This window comes from Melitaea cinxia, chromosome 9 (genome assembly GCF_905220565.1).
Source record: "Melitaea cinxia chromosome 9, ilMelCinx1.1, whole genome shotgun sequence".
Lineage (NCBI taxonomy): Eukaryota > Metazoa > Arthropoda > Insecta > Lepidoptera > Nymphalidae > Melitaea > Melitaea cinxia.
The window spans coordinates 11,521,909-11,536,398 of NC_059402.1; the positions used below are offsets into that span (position 1 = coordinate 11,521,909).

Here is a 14,490-nt window from a genome sequence, read left to right on the forward strand (position 1 = left end):
TCCTGTATACTATTACAACTCCTATGGATATACTGAAATAAATATTAATAAAAGTTTATGTCGATTTTTTAACAAACACATCTGTTCTTAACCCCCTAAACAAACCAGTTTTTATTTTTATTTTTATAAAGAGTGACATAAAATGCTATCTTTAATTGTTATTTATTATCATCAATCATTACAATTTCCTTGAAAAAACTCAATTATCTAGTGGTTTTTAGATAATTAAAAATAGTTATAATAATTATAATATGTCTAAGAATAGGATTATGATATTTTATTTTAAATATATTTTTACTAGGTACTTTGGGTAAACGAAAGGGTCCTTACAAAATAAAAAGAAAACTTACCCTTTAAGAAGCGTTTATTTAGGGTATTGGTTATTGAATATTATTATTATTAGCTAAGTTTTCTTTTAATTACGATATTTTGATGCGAGCTTAGCTTTAATAATAACATCATTATCTATTAAACAACAATTAAGCCTCACTCATTCGTCAGAATAGAAAGTGATAAAATATAGGGATATACCAAAAATAATTTCAACAATTACGCGCATATAAATATTGTTTATATCATTTAATATATATTTTTAAAAACATTATATGCTTGATTATATATCGTGATTATGTAAAATATACTCAAAATAACTGATAATTGCAATTAATTTTAACTTGTTTATGTTAATTCGAATTCCAATTACTTGTTAAATAACACTTATTCCAATTTCATAATTAAAGTCTGCTTTTGTTTAATTAGAATTACGTAACACATAGTTCGGAAACCTTAGAATATGAGTTTTAAAATATACCGTAGAAGTTTCACGAGGGATAATTGAGATAGACATTTTGATGTATTATTAAGTAGACTAAAATTGTTTTAATTTTCAAACATTAATTAGTTCATGTTTGTTAACTATATTCGTATAACATTAGTAAATTAAAAAGTTTCAGTTTTCATTTTATATTTAAAATATAGGTACCCTTACGAAGGTGATTTGTATATGCTAGTCTGGATTGCTGATTCTAGTTAACTCGTACCGAAGTATAAGCTAGGAGTGGTAATTTATTGTACGTATAGAATCATTATCAATCCTACTCAATGTGAAGTATTTATAATACTTTAAATTCTTCCAGCTACTTTTATCGCATTCACATTTCGATATTACTGAAATAGACAAGCATGCATACTTACAACACTGTACCAGCCGTTATAACCATTAATTTCATACTTTTAGACGAGCCAGGATGATGCGATTCATCCTACTGCTGTCAGCTGCCTCCTTAGCAGTGGCATACAAGAACCCCTACTATGCTCAAGGTCGATCCACAATGGTCCACCTTTTCGAGTGGAAGTGGGATGACATCGCAGCTGAGTGCGAGAGGTTCCTAGGACCACGAGGATTCGGTGGCATACAGGTAAAACTAATTATAATAATAATATATTTTTTTATCAATTAACTCATTGTTCCCTGATGTTTATTATATGTGCGTCACTGTCTTAAGGGTTCAAGAAAACTATAAAGAAATGTATAGAAAATGATATATATACAAAAAATTTGACTATAGCCCGTTGGCGCAGTTTGTAGTGAGTCTGCTTTCTGTTCCAGGGGTTGTGGGTTCGATTCCTACCTCGAGTCTGGGTGTAATATATATATATATCTATTTACATATGTATTATTTATATGTATGTTTATTGAAAAAAAAAAATGTAGCTATACTAGTCGGCTGTTACCTATACACAAGCATTAAGTTGCTTACTTTAGGAACAGACGGCTGTGTGTATGTTGTAAATATTTATTTATTTTATTTTATAGAAAATGAGGATTGGATTCCAAGTCTTATTGTACGAAATGCTATTGTGTCTTTACGATGCTCATTTCTGAAAGTATCCTCTTAATATAAGTCATAATCAATTAGTTGAAGACTAGGTCTTCCTTTAATGAAATTTATTAAGATATTTTATACATTGTGGATCTTCAAGTTTATAAAGGTTAGCATTCTTTTTATGCTCTTTATTAAAAATTGCACTTCGGGTATTACTGGTGTTCTTAAATTCAGTGTAACAGGTTGAAACTCAGTCCAACATGCTGGTGAACAGCAGAATGATAATAAATAATATGTTACTTTTTAAACCTACTTCCCCTTTCAACGTTTAACTAAAGGATGAATGATGACTTGCAAAGCAATCTAGACGCTATTATGCTTACGTAAACAAATGTTCCGCATAATTTTGCATTGTTTATGACGTTAAAGCTAACACTATATCATGTCTAAGATGTATTCTATTACTAGAATACTGAGATTACATATGTTTGTACGTACGCTAGTAATACAATTTCCAATGTGCCTTTATAGTATTTATGCCACTACTTGACGCATTTTATATAGGAGAAGGGGCAGAGCTTAGTATTTTATATATAATGAAAAATCGATAATCCATTCGTCACAACAGTTCTGAGGGTAAAACCAACCTTGAGATTTAGCAAATAGCTTTTCGATATTTCCCAAAGCGTTAAAAAGGGATTTTGAAATTGGAACACGTAACACGATTTATTTTTGTGATTTCGATGATTGAAAAAAAAATGGTAGGGTGCGAGTCGGACTCACATTGCTAATTTTGATCGAGGAAACAAAACATTCTTCAATTGTCTTCTTCATTTGTATTAGGTATATGTTTTTATAACGGTAACAGTTACATTTAACGTTAAATGATATTGAGAGATTATAAAAACTTTTTAACAAAAAATTAAACCGCCGAAAAAACTGAAAAGCAAAAAATAATAAATCTTTTTTATTTAAACTTAAAAACTAACTTCTTAAAGTAATGAAACTATATCTAAATATATATTTTTGTAAATAGTTGAGTTTTTAATTAACCTTAATAACTAAGTTCTTCAACTAATGTGAGTATAGCTAAGTAATTTTGAGTCGGTGCCTAACAAGCTATGAGATTGATTTATTACGTAATGCGTAATGCACGGCGGCGGCTCTTTTCAATAAAAAAAGAATTATCAAAATCGGACTACTCTGTAAAAAGTTATGTGTATACATAAAAAAAAATATATACCCGTCGACTAGAGAAACTCCTCCGATTTTACGTCGGTTAAAAATGTGTTAAGACAAGAAGAGAAGCGAAGGGAATGATATGGTGATACGTGGCCTTAGATACAATTCACTATTTTTAAATAATAAGATTCTAATAATACCTACTTTGTACACTTTATTGTGACTAAAATATCGAATTTAATAATTCAATTTCGCTGTCTTTTGCTGTATCTTGATTTACTTGTTATTATTATTTGTTATTAATTACAGCGTTTACGACAATCTAAGAGTCGATTACCTATCTAGGTAATAAACTCTTAGATTATATCTATACGACAGAAATACCCAGTGTTCGAGAGTCAATTGTCTAAATAAATGTGCGGAAATTTAATTTACTGAAAAATGATGCTACTTGCAGGAGAAAAATAGGATAGCAAGATTAAACTACGTACATTAGCTTTATTGAAACATGACTTTGGACTTTAATTAAAAGCGCTACAAAACTGTTTAGTTACATATTTGATATATTTAACAAAACGATACGAAATTGTGAAATATACACATTTTGGTTTTGCACGTCATTTCTATGGAGTTGTATATGCCATGGTCAAAAACGGAAGTTTCTAGCGCCCTTTACTAATATGTTGGCGACTTTATTTTTCTTACCTACAAATGTCTACGTATAATATATGTCTATGGTCATTATAACTTCCGTTAATATTGTATTATAGTGAACATTAATATAATCATTGAACTCCCAGAAACATTGTCGAAGGCACTTTATTTATATTGATAAAAATCACGGCAGTTTAAAATATACCACATATAAGCTACATTCTTATTATGAAAATACAAATAAAGTATAAAATTTTCAACAGTCGTTGTTGTGTTTCAGATTTCTCCCCCTAATGAAAATCTAGCTATTTGGTCAAGAAATCGTCCATGGTGGGAACGCTACCAGCCCATTTCATACAGACTGATCACTCGATCCGGTAATGAGAACCAATTCGCCAACATGGTTCGTCGTTGTAACAATGCTGGTGTTAGGTAAGCATTAGTTTCTTAAACGCTACATTTTAACATGGTTATTATAAATTAGTTATTATATGCTGTGTGGTTACGGCATCAAAAAATATAGCCATCCTCTCTCTTCCTGTGGGTGTCGTAAGAGGCAACTAAGGGATAACACAGTTCCACTACTACCTTGGAACTTAAAAGCCGACCGATGGCGGGATAGCCATCCAACTGCTGACTTTGAAATACACAGGCTGAAGAGCGGTAACCAACCCGCCTGCCCAGCGTGGTGACTATGGGCAAAACACATGAGTTCACGCCATTTTTGGAGTGAACTTGTGGAGGCCTATGTCCAGTAGTGGACTGCAAAAGGCTGCTGTGATGGTGATGATGTGATTATAAATTAGTTAGGTATAGTTCTGGAGACTAGGCACCAAGTTTTACCAAGTTATCACCTATTTTCCACAAACTTTAAAATTTTAGTAAGCTAAGAGAAACTTAAAAATACTCTTCAACAATCTGTGATAGTTATGGAAGTCGTGAAGAGAATAACAAAATATGTATTTCATGCTTTGGTAACAAATAGTAATATTTGTATAACAGGATATACGTTGACGCAATCATCAACCACATGACTGGTACATATAATGAAAACACAGGCACAGGAGGTAGTACTGCAAACTTCGGTAATTGGCACTACCCAGCTGTACCCTATGGACGAAACGACTTCAACTGGCCTAATTGTGTAATCTCTGGCAACGATTATGGCTGCTGTGCTGACAGAGTAAGTAATGATAAACTATAATCTGTCATAAAATAGATTCATAATTGAATTTAATGGTCACCTTCTGCCCATTCATATTGCTAATAAAAGTAATATGCATTATGATTGGGTCAAGCACACAATACACAGAAATTGTCTCTTAAATGCCACGTTTAATGCTATTTAGTCCATTTTATCAGCAATCACGTTATATTTACATCTTACACTAGTAATGAACAAGTAATACAATTATTCTTGGAAGAAGTGAATAATATATATATAATAAAGATTAACGTAGATATAAGAGTCATTATTCGCTTAAATACATTAACTATTAAATCCGTATAGGATTTGCGAAACACAGATTGTTTTGTGTTACTAGAGACTTGAGTTTTGCATTTATCTCATTCACATCATTAAATATTCATTTTATTTAAAATAAAATTACATTTAAATTTTATAACAAAGATGGTGGGGTAAACAATATAAGTATAACTTCAAAGAAATGTTTTTCAAGTTATTTTTATTACTTTATGTTCTTAATTCAAACATATTATATCTTTGTATCGAGTGTGATCGTCAAAAAAAGTCTTTCAAATCTACTTCAGGTCTCTTTGATCATTTCCATTTTAAGCCCCTCGTTTTGAAATATACATCTTCAAAGTGGCTCTCCGTCCTTAGTATTTACATTGTAAATGTGTGTATAAATGTTACATACATTTGAGACTGTAAAATATAATATTTAGTATTTGTATTTGTTTTGATGTGTTAAGTTGTGATCCCTTAAACATTTCCTAATTTGCTAGCACTACTTTTACAATTACTTTTACAGTTAATAGAAAATGGATAATATTAATATAATAAGAATAATATTATTTTATAGGTACGTAACTGCGAGTTATCTGGTCTTAAGGACTTGAACCAAGGTTCAGAATACGTCCGTCAACAAATTGTCGGCTATATGAACCGTCTCATCGATTTAGGAGTGGCTGGTTTCAGGTTAGTCGATTGAAAGCAATATAATTATAATTTTGTCTCTATGGAATAATATTTAACGCACATTTGCAATAAGACATATAATAGTACTTTGAGTGAATTTTATTTTCACTGTACATTCTATAAAATATAAATAAACAGATACTCTTTAAATTTATTTTGTTATTTTACAATATAACGTTATTTCGTCATGTATATTCGCAAACTTTATCAACATAGTGTAGTTATTTTATATGAGATGTGGGTACGACATTGTCAGGATGGTATAGGTTCGCAACGCTGTTTTTTGGGTCATGACACGATTTCTTGAAAACCGAATCTGTAAGATTTCCTATGTCATATTATCTATTGTTGGGATAACTTATAAATAAGGCATACGTTATATTTATTCCATTTTAAAGAGTTTTGATTATTTTTGATTAACAAACATATATTAACAATAATTATTTGTGCTTGTTAGTGTGTTTAATTTTTCTTAATTTCTGCTTTTTTAATTTATTTCGCTTCTGCAATAAATAAGCGTTAAATGAAACTAAGTCAACCTACGTATTTTTTTTTCACACGGTTGCATTGTTAGACACGCTGTTTAGAAGTGATGTACTAATTGTAATAGAGACGCCTAATTTCAAATTCAACGCATATGAAGTTGTGAATGAGTAAATCCTAATATCTTACTTATCTAATACAAATACATACATTAAAAAAATGAACTCATTATATACATTTATTGTTCAATTTATTGACAGAATTGACGCCGCCAAACACATGTGGCCGGGAGACCTAAGTATCATCTACAGTAGACTTAGGAATCTAAACACAGGACATGGTTTCCCATCTGGTGCTCGACCATACATTTTCCAAGAGGTTATTGATTTGGGAGGAGAAGCGGTGACTCGTAACGAGTATACTCCACTTGCTGCTGTGACTGAGTTCAGATTTGGTTTGGAACTTAGTCGTGCTTTCAATGGTCAAAACGAACTTAGGTAAGTCTATATCAGTCGTGGCTTAAGATAATTTCAAACTGTTAGAATGGCTCTCCGTGTGTCCTTTTAAAAAAATCACTTTACTGTGTAAATTAATTTAATTACTGACAACTTGCTCTAGCGGGTACATCGTTCCATAGCTTAATTGGCTAGAGCGCCGACACGGTCAGTCGGAGACGCGGGTTCAAACCCCGCTGGAGTGGTCAATTTTTGATATGATATTCAAAAATGTTTACTGACAACTGTTTTAACACAAAATTGAATCGAACTGAACGAAATACAATAGTCTTTTTATAAAAAATGGAAGCAATGGGGTTAATCCCTGACTTAACAATTTTATATAAATTTCGCAGGCTTACATACTGCATATGTTGCACTTTGTTAATATAATATTTGTTCATAACAAAACGAACCTAATAATAACAAAGTAAGTCAATTCTTCAATATGCTGTTTTAAGTTGCAAATTTACTTGTTATATACTGTTTTAGGTACTGGAAAGTCGTATTGGTCTTCTTGTGCAATTATTTGTAAAAATAAATCAAATTAATAAAAATTTGCAAAAATTGCATCAATCTAAAAAACCCTATATCGTTTATAGATGGTTGGTCAACTGGGGTCCACAGTGGAACCTCCTTGCATCAGGCGACGCTTTGACATTTATCGATAACCACGACAACCAGAGAGGTCACGGCGCTGGTGGTAACATTTTGACTCACAGACAACCCAAGCAGTACAAGGGAGCTATCGCGTTCATGTTGGCTCACCCTTACGGCCAGCCCCAAATTATGAGCAGCTTTTCCTTCCACGACACTGAAGCCGGACCTCCGATGGACGGTAGCGGGAACATCATTTCGCCATCTATCAACTCTGTAAGAATACAAAAATATTTGATAAAATACACAAGAGTAATTTTATTTGTCTGCTTTAAATTAGGAAAATTTATAAACTTCAGAATATCTAGCCACCTTCTTTCAGAATAACTAATAAAGTGAAATCAACATGATTTAGTAACAAAGTTTTCATTTTATAAAATCAACAGAATAATTTTAAATAAACTTTTTAGGACCTAAAACTTTCTTTGTACCTAAATATTTATTTCAGTAATATTTTGACTTGGGTTTTTATTTGTTTTGAATCTTCGGTCTTTAACTTTCTCTCTATTTCATGTTTCACAACCATATATAATAATACACAATTATCTTAGAAAAATAATATTTTTTTTTCAACAGCATTAGTTCAGAATCTAAATTTTAATATATTTTTTTAAAGGACCAAACCTGTGGTAATGGCTGGGTCTGTGAACATCGCTGGCGTCAAATCTATTCCATGGTTGCCTTCCGTAACGTTGCTGGCAACGCTGGTATCAGTAACTGGTGGGACAACGGTAGCAATCAGATTGCTTTCTGCCGCGGTAACAGAGGATTTGTTGCTTTCAACAACAACAACTGGGATTTGAACCAGACCTTACAGGTTTGTTAATAGTTATTATTTAGTACATAGTTTTGATATTTGCGCGATTATCAAATGTTGAATAGTTTTATTCGGTATGTTGAAATACACAACGAAACGATTACTGGAAATTCCACTTTTGAGAAAGAGGAAAGTGGTGCCCGAAATTATATAATTTGGCGTACTAAAAACTTTTATTATTTCAAGAAAAAAAAGAATATATTTCAGTTTTCAAAAGTTCACTACCTAAATATGTTAAAACGTTCCCGGTGTAAAAATAACGTATGTTCGTTAGCGTAGAATTAGTAAGTGTCAAGGTATTAAAAAATTTCTACTTCGTTTAAATTTTTATTTATTATATATTACATTAATGTTGACGTTGTTAATGACCTTTAACTAATACTTCTTGAATTGCTTACTTATGAAATGTCTAGGCATTTATTATATAAATCAGCAACATTGATATAAAATTTGCGCTATTTTCAAACTAGTAAATTTAACATTGTTTGGTTCACAGACATGCCTTCCCGCTGGTAGATACTGTGACGTCATTTCTGGAGAGAAACGCAACAATAGCTGTACGGGTAAAACGGTTACCGTTGGTAATGACGGTCGCGCCCATATTAGCATTAGAACTGGCGACTATGATATGGTACTGGCCATCCACGCAGGAAGTGAGGTGAGTTATTTAATAATAATAATAATAATAATAATAAAATGATTTATTGCCACATATATACAAGTTAAAATAACACGTTAAGTAAACATACACAAAAAAAAAAACATGAAAACATAACATATATTAAAACGTATTAAAATTTGACAAAAAATAAAATATGAATAGGCAATAGGAAGTGGCTCAGCTTCAGCTGACACAGGACTAAAGTCCCATGCAGCGCTGTTTTTCAGCCACTCCCTTCTCCCTGTGATACTGGGTGGGAGTAAGCAGTGTGCTCCCCGGTTTCCGTACGACTTTGTAAATGTATCCAAAGCAGGACATTGACCAAAAAACGATTGTAGTATAAACAATAATATGATAACATGTAAAAGTTACCCTTGCGTGAGCATGCATTTGTGTGTGCGTGTGTATATGTATGTTTGTGTATGTGTATGTTTGTGTATGTGTGCTTGTATATGAAAAAATCATTTTTGGAAAAAAAAATTTCTCAGATCAAGCAGTTTCCAATGGGCATGACTCAGATTCTCCGCAGCAATTTGTCGATTGAGTAAAGCTTTTCGATACTTTGTCTTAAACGTTTCAGTACTCATTCGACATCTCAATGGGGGTGGTAAGTCATTCCAAATTTTTGCTGCAGAGAATCTGAAGCATCCCCTATACCTTGATGTCTTGTGTTTTGGTATTTTTAAACAAAGTTGCGCGCCTCTGCGTAAGCTATGCAGTGCAAAATCCTTAACCCACATCAGCTTTTCGAACAGATATTCAGGTTTTTTATTCCATATCACCTTATGAATAACACAAGCAAGATTAAGTTCTCTTCTGCCGCTCATATTTAACATGCTTTTGCTATTTAGATACGGGGTAATATGTTCTCTCCTGCCAGTATCATAACAGAACCGTATGCAGGCGTTTTGTACCCTCTGTATTGCCCTCTCTGTGGTCGCCATCAATCTTGGCCCATAGACAGAGCTACAGTAATTAAACTGGGAGAGTACTAACAACTCACAAAGAAGTACACGTAATTTTTCGCTTAAATAACCCCTAACATTATATAGTGTCTTTAGTTTAAAAAAAGCAGCTCGTATTTTATTATTAATGTGTTCTATGTACCTTTGTTCGCCATCGAGAATTAAACCAAGATTACGAGCCGAAGTTACCTGTTCGAGCACAACATTATCAATTTTAATTTCTAATTTGCTATCCAACACATTTTTAATTTGTGATTTTGTACCCAAGACTAACATTTGTGATTTGCGTGGGTTAAGAAAAAGCGAGTTATTTCGCGACCAGTTATAGATATTATCAAGATCTTCGTTAATTTTGTTCGTTGCTTCTTGTGTATCTTTACTATCAAATGAGTAGTATAGCTGTGTATCATCTGCGTATAGGTGGTATTTACAGTGTTTAATGTGTTTATGTAAATCTGCAGTAAATATTGTAAACAACAATGGACTTAGCAAAGAGCCCTGTGGTACGCCCTTTTCCAGTGTTCTAAGGGTTGAGAACTTTAGTTCACCATTTCCGTTTTCTGTAACTACTCTCTGTTGCCTGTGTGTAAGAAATGACTCAAACCATTCGCATGTATCTTTTGAAAAACCGTAATATTTTAATTTGGCTAGAAGAAGTTCCGGTTGTAAACAGTCAAATGCTCGGGAGTAGTCTAAAAGAACCATAATGCTGCTCAGTCCCATGTCCGATGCTTCACTAAGGTCATCTGTCACGTGTAGAAGGGCAGTTTCTGTGCCATAGCCTCTCCGAAAGCCAGATTGGAGTCTGGGAATTATTTTTTTATTTTCTACAAATTGCAGTACTTGGTTTAGGACAACTTTTTCCAAGACTTTAGATAACACCGGTAATATTGATATAGGACGAAGATCTTTTAGTTCAGTAATACTGTTCTTCTTAGGTATTGGTCTCACCAGAGCCTCCTTCCAACACGATGGAAATTTATTCGTTTCAATAGACTTATTAACTATTTTAGTGATAGCTGGAACTGTCATGTCTAGAGTCATTTTAATCATATCTATATTTAAGCTATCTAGTCCTGATGCTTTTGTTTTGATACTACAGATAATTTTTCTCACATCTATTTCATTTACTGGCTTCAAACGTAACGTATCATTTTGTACAATATTTGAGTTAATTGAATTTTTAATCTGGTCTGAATATGTATTGGCTGGCAACGTTAGGAAGTGATCATTAATTTTATCTGGATCATTTAAATGGTCGGGAATGATATTCATATATTTGTTACTGAGCTGAGCCGTATTTTTTAAACTTTTCCACAGAAGAGCAGGTTTATTTATATGGTTATTTATAAAAAAGTTAAAATATGCCTTTTTCTCCCTCTCTATAGATGCTGTAACATAATTTTTAAGGTCGCGATAGTAATCTTTCAATATTGTATTATTCTTATCTTTACGTGATTTCATTAGGGCTTCGTCTCGCAGACTCATCATAAGCTTTATTGTATCTGTTATCCACGGTTTAGGTTTATCTCTAATAATTAATTTACGCATTGGAGCATGAATGTCAAATACGGTAATCAAGTATCTGTTAAAATTATAAACCATTTCATCTACGTCACTTAAAGTACTGATGTACTCCCATGGTATACTGTTCAGGTCTTCGTTAAATGCATTAGTAACTATATTATTTAAAGCTCTTTGATATTTTACTTGTTTGATAATTTTGGGCTTTTTAACGTTCAAATCAACTAAGACAAGTGCATGGTCACTTAAGCAGTTATATTTGATTTGAAATATGGAATTTCTATGTACTCTTAAAAGTTTTAGTTCAAAATAAATGTTTATATATAATTAATTACTTAATTTATAATGAAATTTGAGTCTTGATAATTGAGAAATAATAAAATTGTTTTTGTTTTGTTTTGTATGGCAAATTTTAAAATGTTAAAGTGATGAAATAGAATTAATATTTTTAATTTTTATACCTATTGTATTTGTTGTATTGTTTGCTGTGTGGCTACGGTAGTAAATAATATAGCCACCCCCTCTCTTCCCGTGGGTGTCGTAAGAGGCGACTAAGGGATAACACAGTTCCACTAACATCTTGGAACTTAAAAAGCTGACCGATGGCGGGATAACCATCCAACTGCTGGCTTTGAAATATACAGGCCGAAGACGGGCAGTAGCGTCTTCGGTGCGACAAAGCCAGCCCTGCGTCACCAACCCGCCTGCCCAGCGTGGTGACTATGGGCAACACTCATGAGTTCACGCCATTTTTGGCGTGAACTTGTGGAGGCCTATGTCGAGCAGTGGACTGTGATAGCCTGAAATGATGATGTGATGATGATGATTGATGTACCTATTGTATTTTAATATTCAATATATTTTTTACAGTCTCGTCTATAAGCGATCGAGTCGGAAATTAGTCAAGAGGAACACAAAATAAAACATGAAAAAATGAAATTAACAAAATTTTGTCAATCTCCATAATACTTATAAACATTATAAAATATTATTCACAATTTCTAATTTGTCTTTTAATCATAATTACCCAATCAACTATGGAAATCTATAAGGGTTTCGGATTTCGAAGACATTCAAAGTTAAACAATAACTTATTTACAATAACATTGAATTTATGTTTTACTCGAGTTTTGGATTCGACGGATTGTTTGGTTGTTAGTTGGAGCGAAATCTGACACTGTTCCGTTGTTCTTCAATTTAGACAAAATAATAGGCGAAAAATCTTTCCTTTGTCTTTTAAATTGTTCGATGTCAGAGAGATAAAAATGTAAATGGCGAATAAAATTAAACGAATACAAATATTTATTATTAATATAAAATCGTTATTATGATAATTATCTGATTACTTGTTTCACCTCTTTGTAGTAAAATAGAAAGGAGTGTATCTTTTAGATTGCTGTTAATAAAAAATAAATGAAGTGAGGGCTACATATTGCGTGATTTCGGATGTTTCTTAATCCAAGGGAAAACATTCTAATTATAAAAGATTTTGTTAAGAGTTTTATCCTACCTTGTCGTATTAGTCTCAATATGAGCTCGGTCATAATAGTATTTTCGTATTTCAGTTTGCTGTACTTATGGTGATTAGGTATCTAGGTATCATAAATTTCTTTTTCATAAAGAATGTAGGTCAACTATTCATAGTGGGTTAGGATTCATCTATATAAATAAAAATTAATGTTGCCAAGCGCATAACTCGAGAACGGTTCGACCAATTCAGCTAAATTATTTTTGGTATGTTCCTTAAGACCCACGGACGCTTTAAATACTAATAAAAATAGAAAAATAACATTTAATTTTTACTATTAACTTTTGACAGAACGAAGTCTGTCCGGGCAGTTAGCTGTAAATAAATTCGTTTTTAAAATGTCATCACTGTGCTTAATCTTGCTATTTTAGAAAAAAGAAAAACGTTTACAGTTATAAGCTTTTTTTAAATTTATATTGACATTTTTCGTTCTGCATTTAAGTCACATTTCCATTAGCCGAATTTAGTATCTGTCTGCTTCTTACGTACATAATTTATGTAGATTATAAATTCAAACGCTACTAGGTCTCAATAAAAGGTGTCGAATAGAAAATAAATTCCCTAAATAGTTTTGAAACTAGAATACTCCCTTTAGTTGTCGAATTAAAAAGTATAAGAGTCTAAAATTGGATTCACTGCATGAGCGTCAAGGCAAACCTATTTTTGACTGACAGAAATCAGATTTTACTTTTAAAATGTAAAACTGAATATTGTAACGTCGCATTTTATGGAAAAATACATAAAGTTAATATCTTTTTATACACTAATAGATGAGCAGTAAAAATAAACTTTATGATATATGGAACTAGTAGTGCCTGCGGCTTTGCTCGAATTGAAATTGATAATATTTATAAAGAAAGGCTTAAATAGTATGCATCAAATAACAACAATTTAGTATTTCATTGAAGATGAACCACATTTATGATTCATCTTCTTGGCTGCTCTACTATTACCACCAGATTGCACGCAGAGCTTGCTCACGATTAGTGCTAAAACCAGTTTTCCCTTAGATATCCTCAAGACATTTTTAGGTGATTTTAGTAATACAAACTAATCTTTTATTTTACTGTACAAGATTCCCGCAAACACTGTTATACTAATTTATTTTATATGCTAATCTATCTACCAACTATTATTTATTTATTTATTTAATTATTTTTATATATAATCAGAACCCAACCGGTCTAAGTCCAGTTTAAAAAATGATGAACATTCCATTTGAACCTTCAATCCTAATTTCTTTTCTTTGTCCACAAATACTGAAATACATATTTGTTTTTTTTTAATCAGTAGTCCAAAGTGAAGTTTCATGCTTTTAATTTAAAAAATATCGGACCTGTCATACAAATATTCAACTCTCTCTTCTGACTTTAATACAAACTCTTTTGAGCCCTTATACCACCTTAACCTGGCACTGACGCAAAATTTGCAAGGCAATTTTTACTTCTTTTTTAGTTTATAAATGTAAATATTTGATGTATATTGTAATATACTCGTATTTAAAGACGGCTCGCATACTTTCAACCATTATATGAATT

General features: G+C 32.0%; 1 protein-coding gene across 1 annotated transcript; it reads left to right on the plus strand.

Annotated features, from left to right (window-relative positions):
* The first annotated feature begins 1,247 nt into the window (after positions 1 to 1,247).
* On the plus strand, positions 1,248 to 12,408 carry LOC123656301 (alpha-amylase 2-like). Its single transcript, XM_045592006.1, has 9 exons — positions 1,248 to 1,418; positions 3,943 to 4,094; positions 4,665 to 4,845; positions 5,708 to 5,823; positions 6,567 to 6,803; positions 7,403 to 7,673; positions 8,074 to 8,274; positions 8,771 to 8,932; positions 12,295 to 12,408. The coding sequence occupies exons 1-9, from the start codon at positions 1,248 to 1,250 to the stop codon at positions 12,304 to 12,306; spliced, it is 1,503 nt and encodes a 500-aa protein (XP_045447962.1). The 3' UTR covers positions 12,307 to 12,408.
* Positions 12,409 to 14,490: the final 2,082 nt, after the last annotated feature.

Excerpts from the sequence above, each read along its gene's own strand:
- LOC123656301 (XM_045592006.1), top strand. The coding sequence starts at position 1,248 with ATGATGCGATTCATCCTACTGCTGTCAGCTGCCTCCTTAGCAGTGGCA. Across the intron at positions 1,419-3,942 it reads GAGGATTCGGTGGCATACAG|ATTTCTCCCCCTAATGAAAA; the intron begins GTAAAACTAATT and ends GTTGTGTTTCAG. Across the intron at positions 8,275-8,770 it reads ATTTGAACCAGACCTTACAG|ACATGCCTTCCCGCTGGTAG; the intron begins GTTTGTTAATAG and ends TTTGGTTCACAG.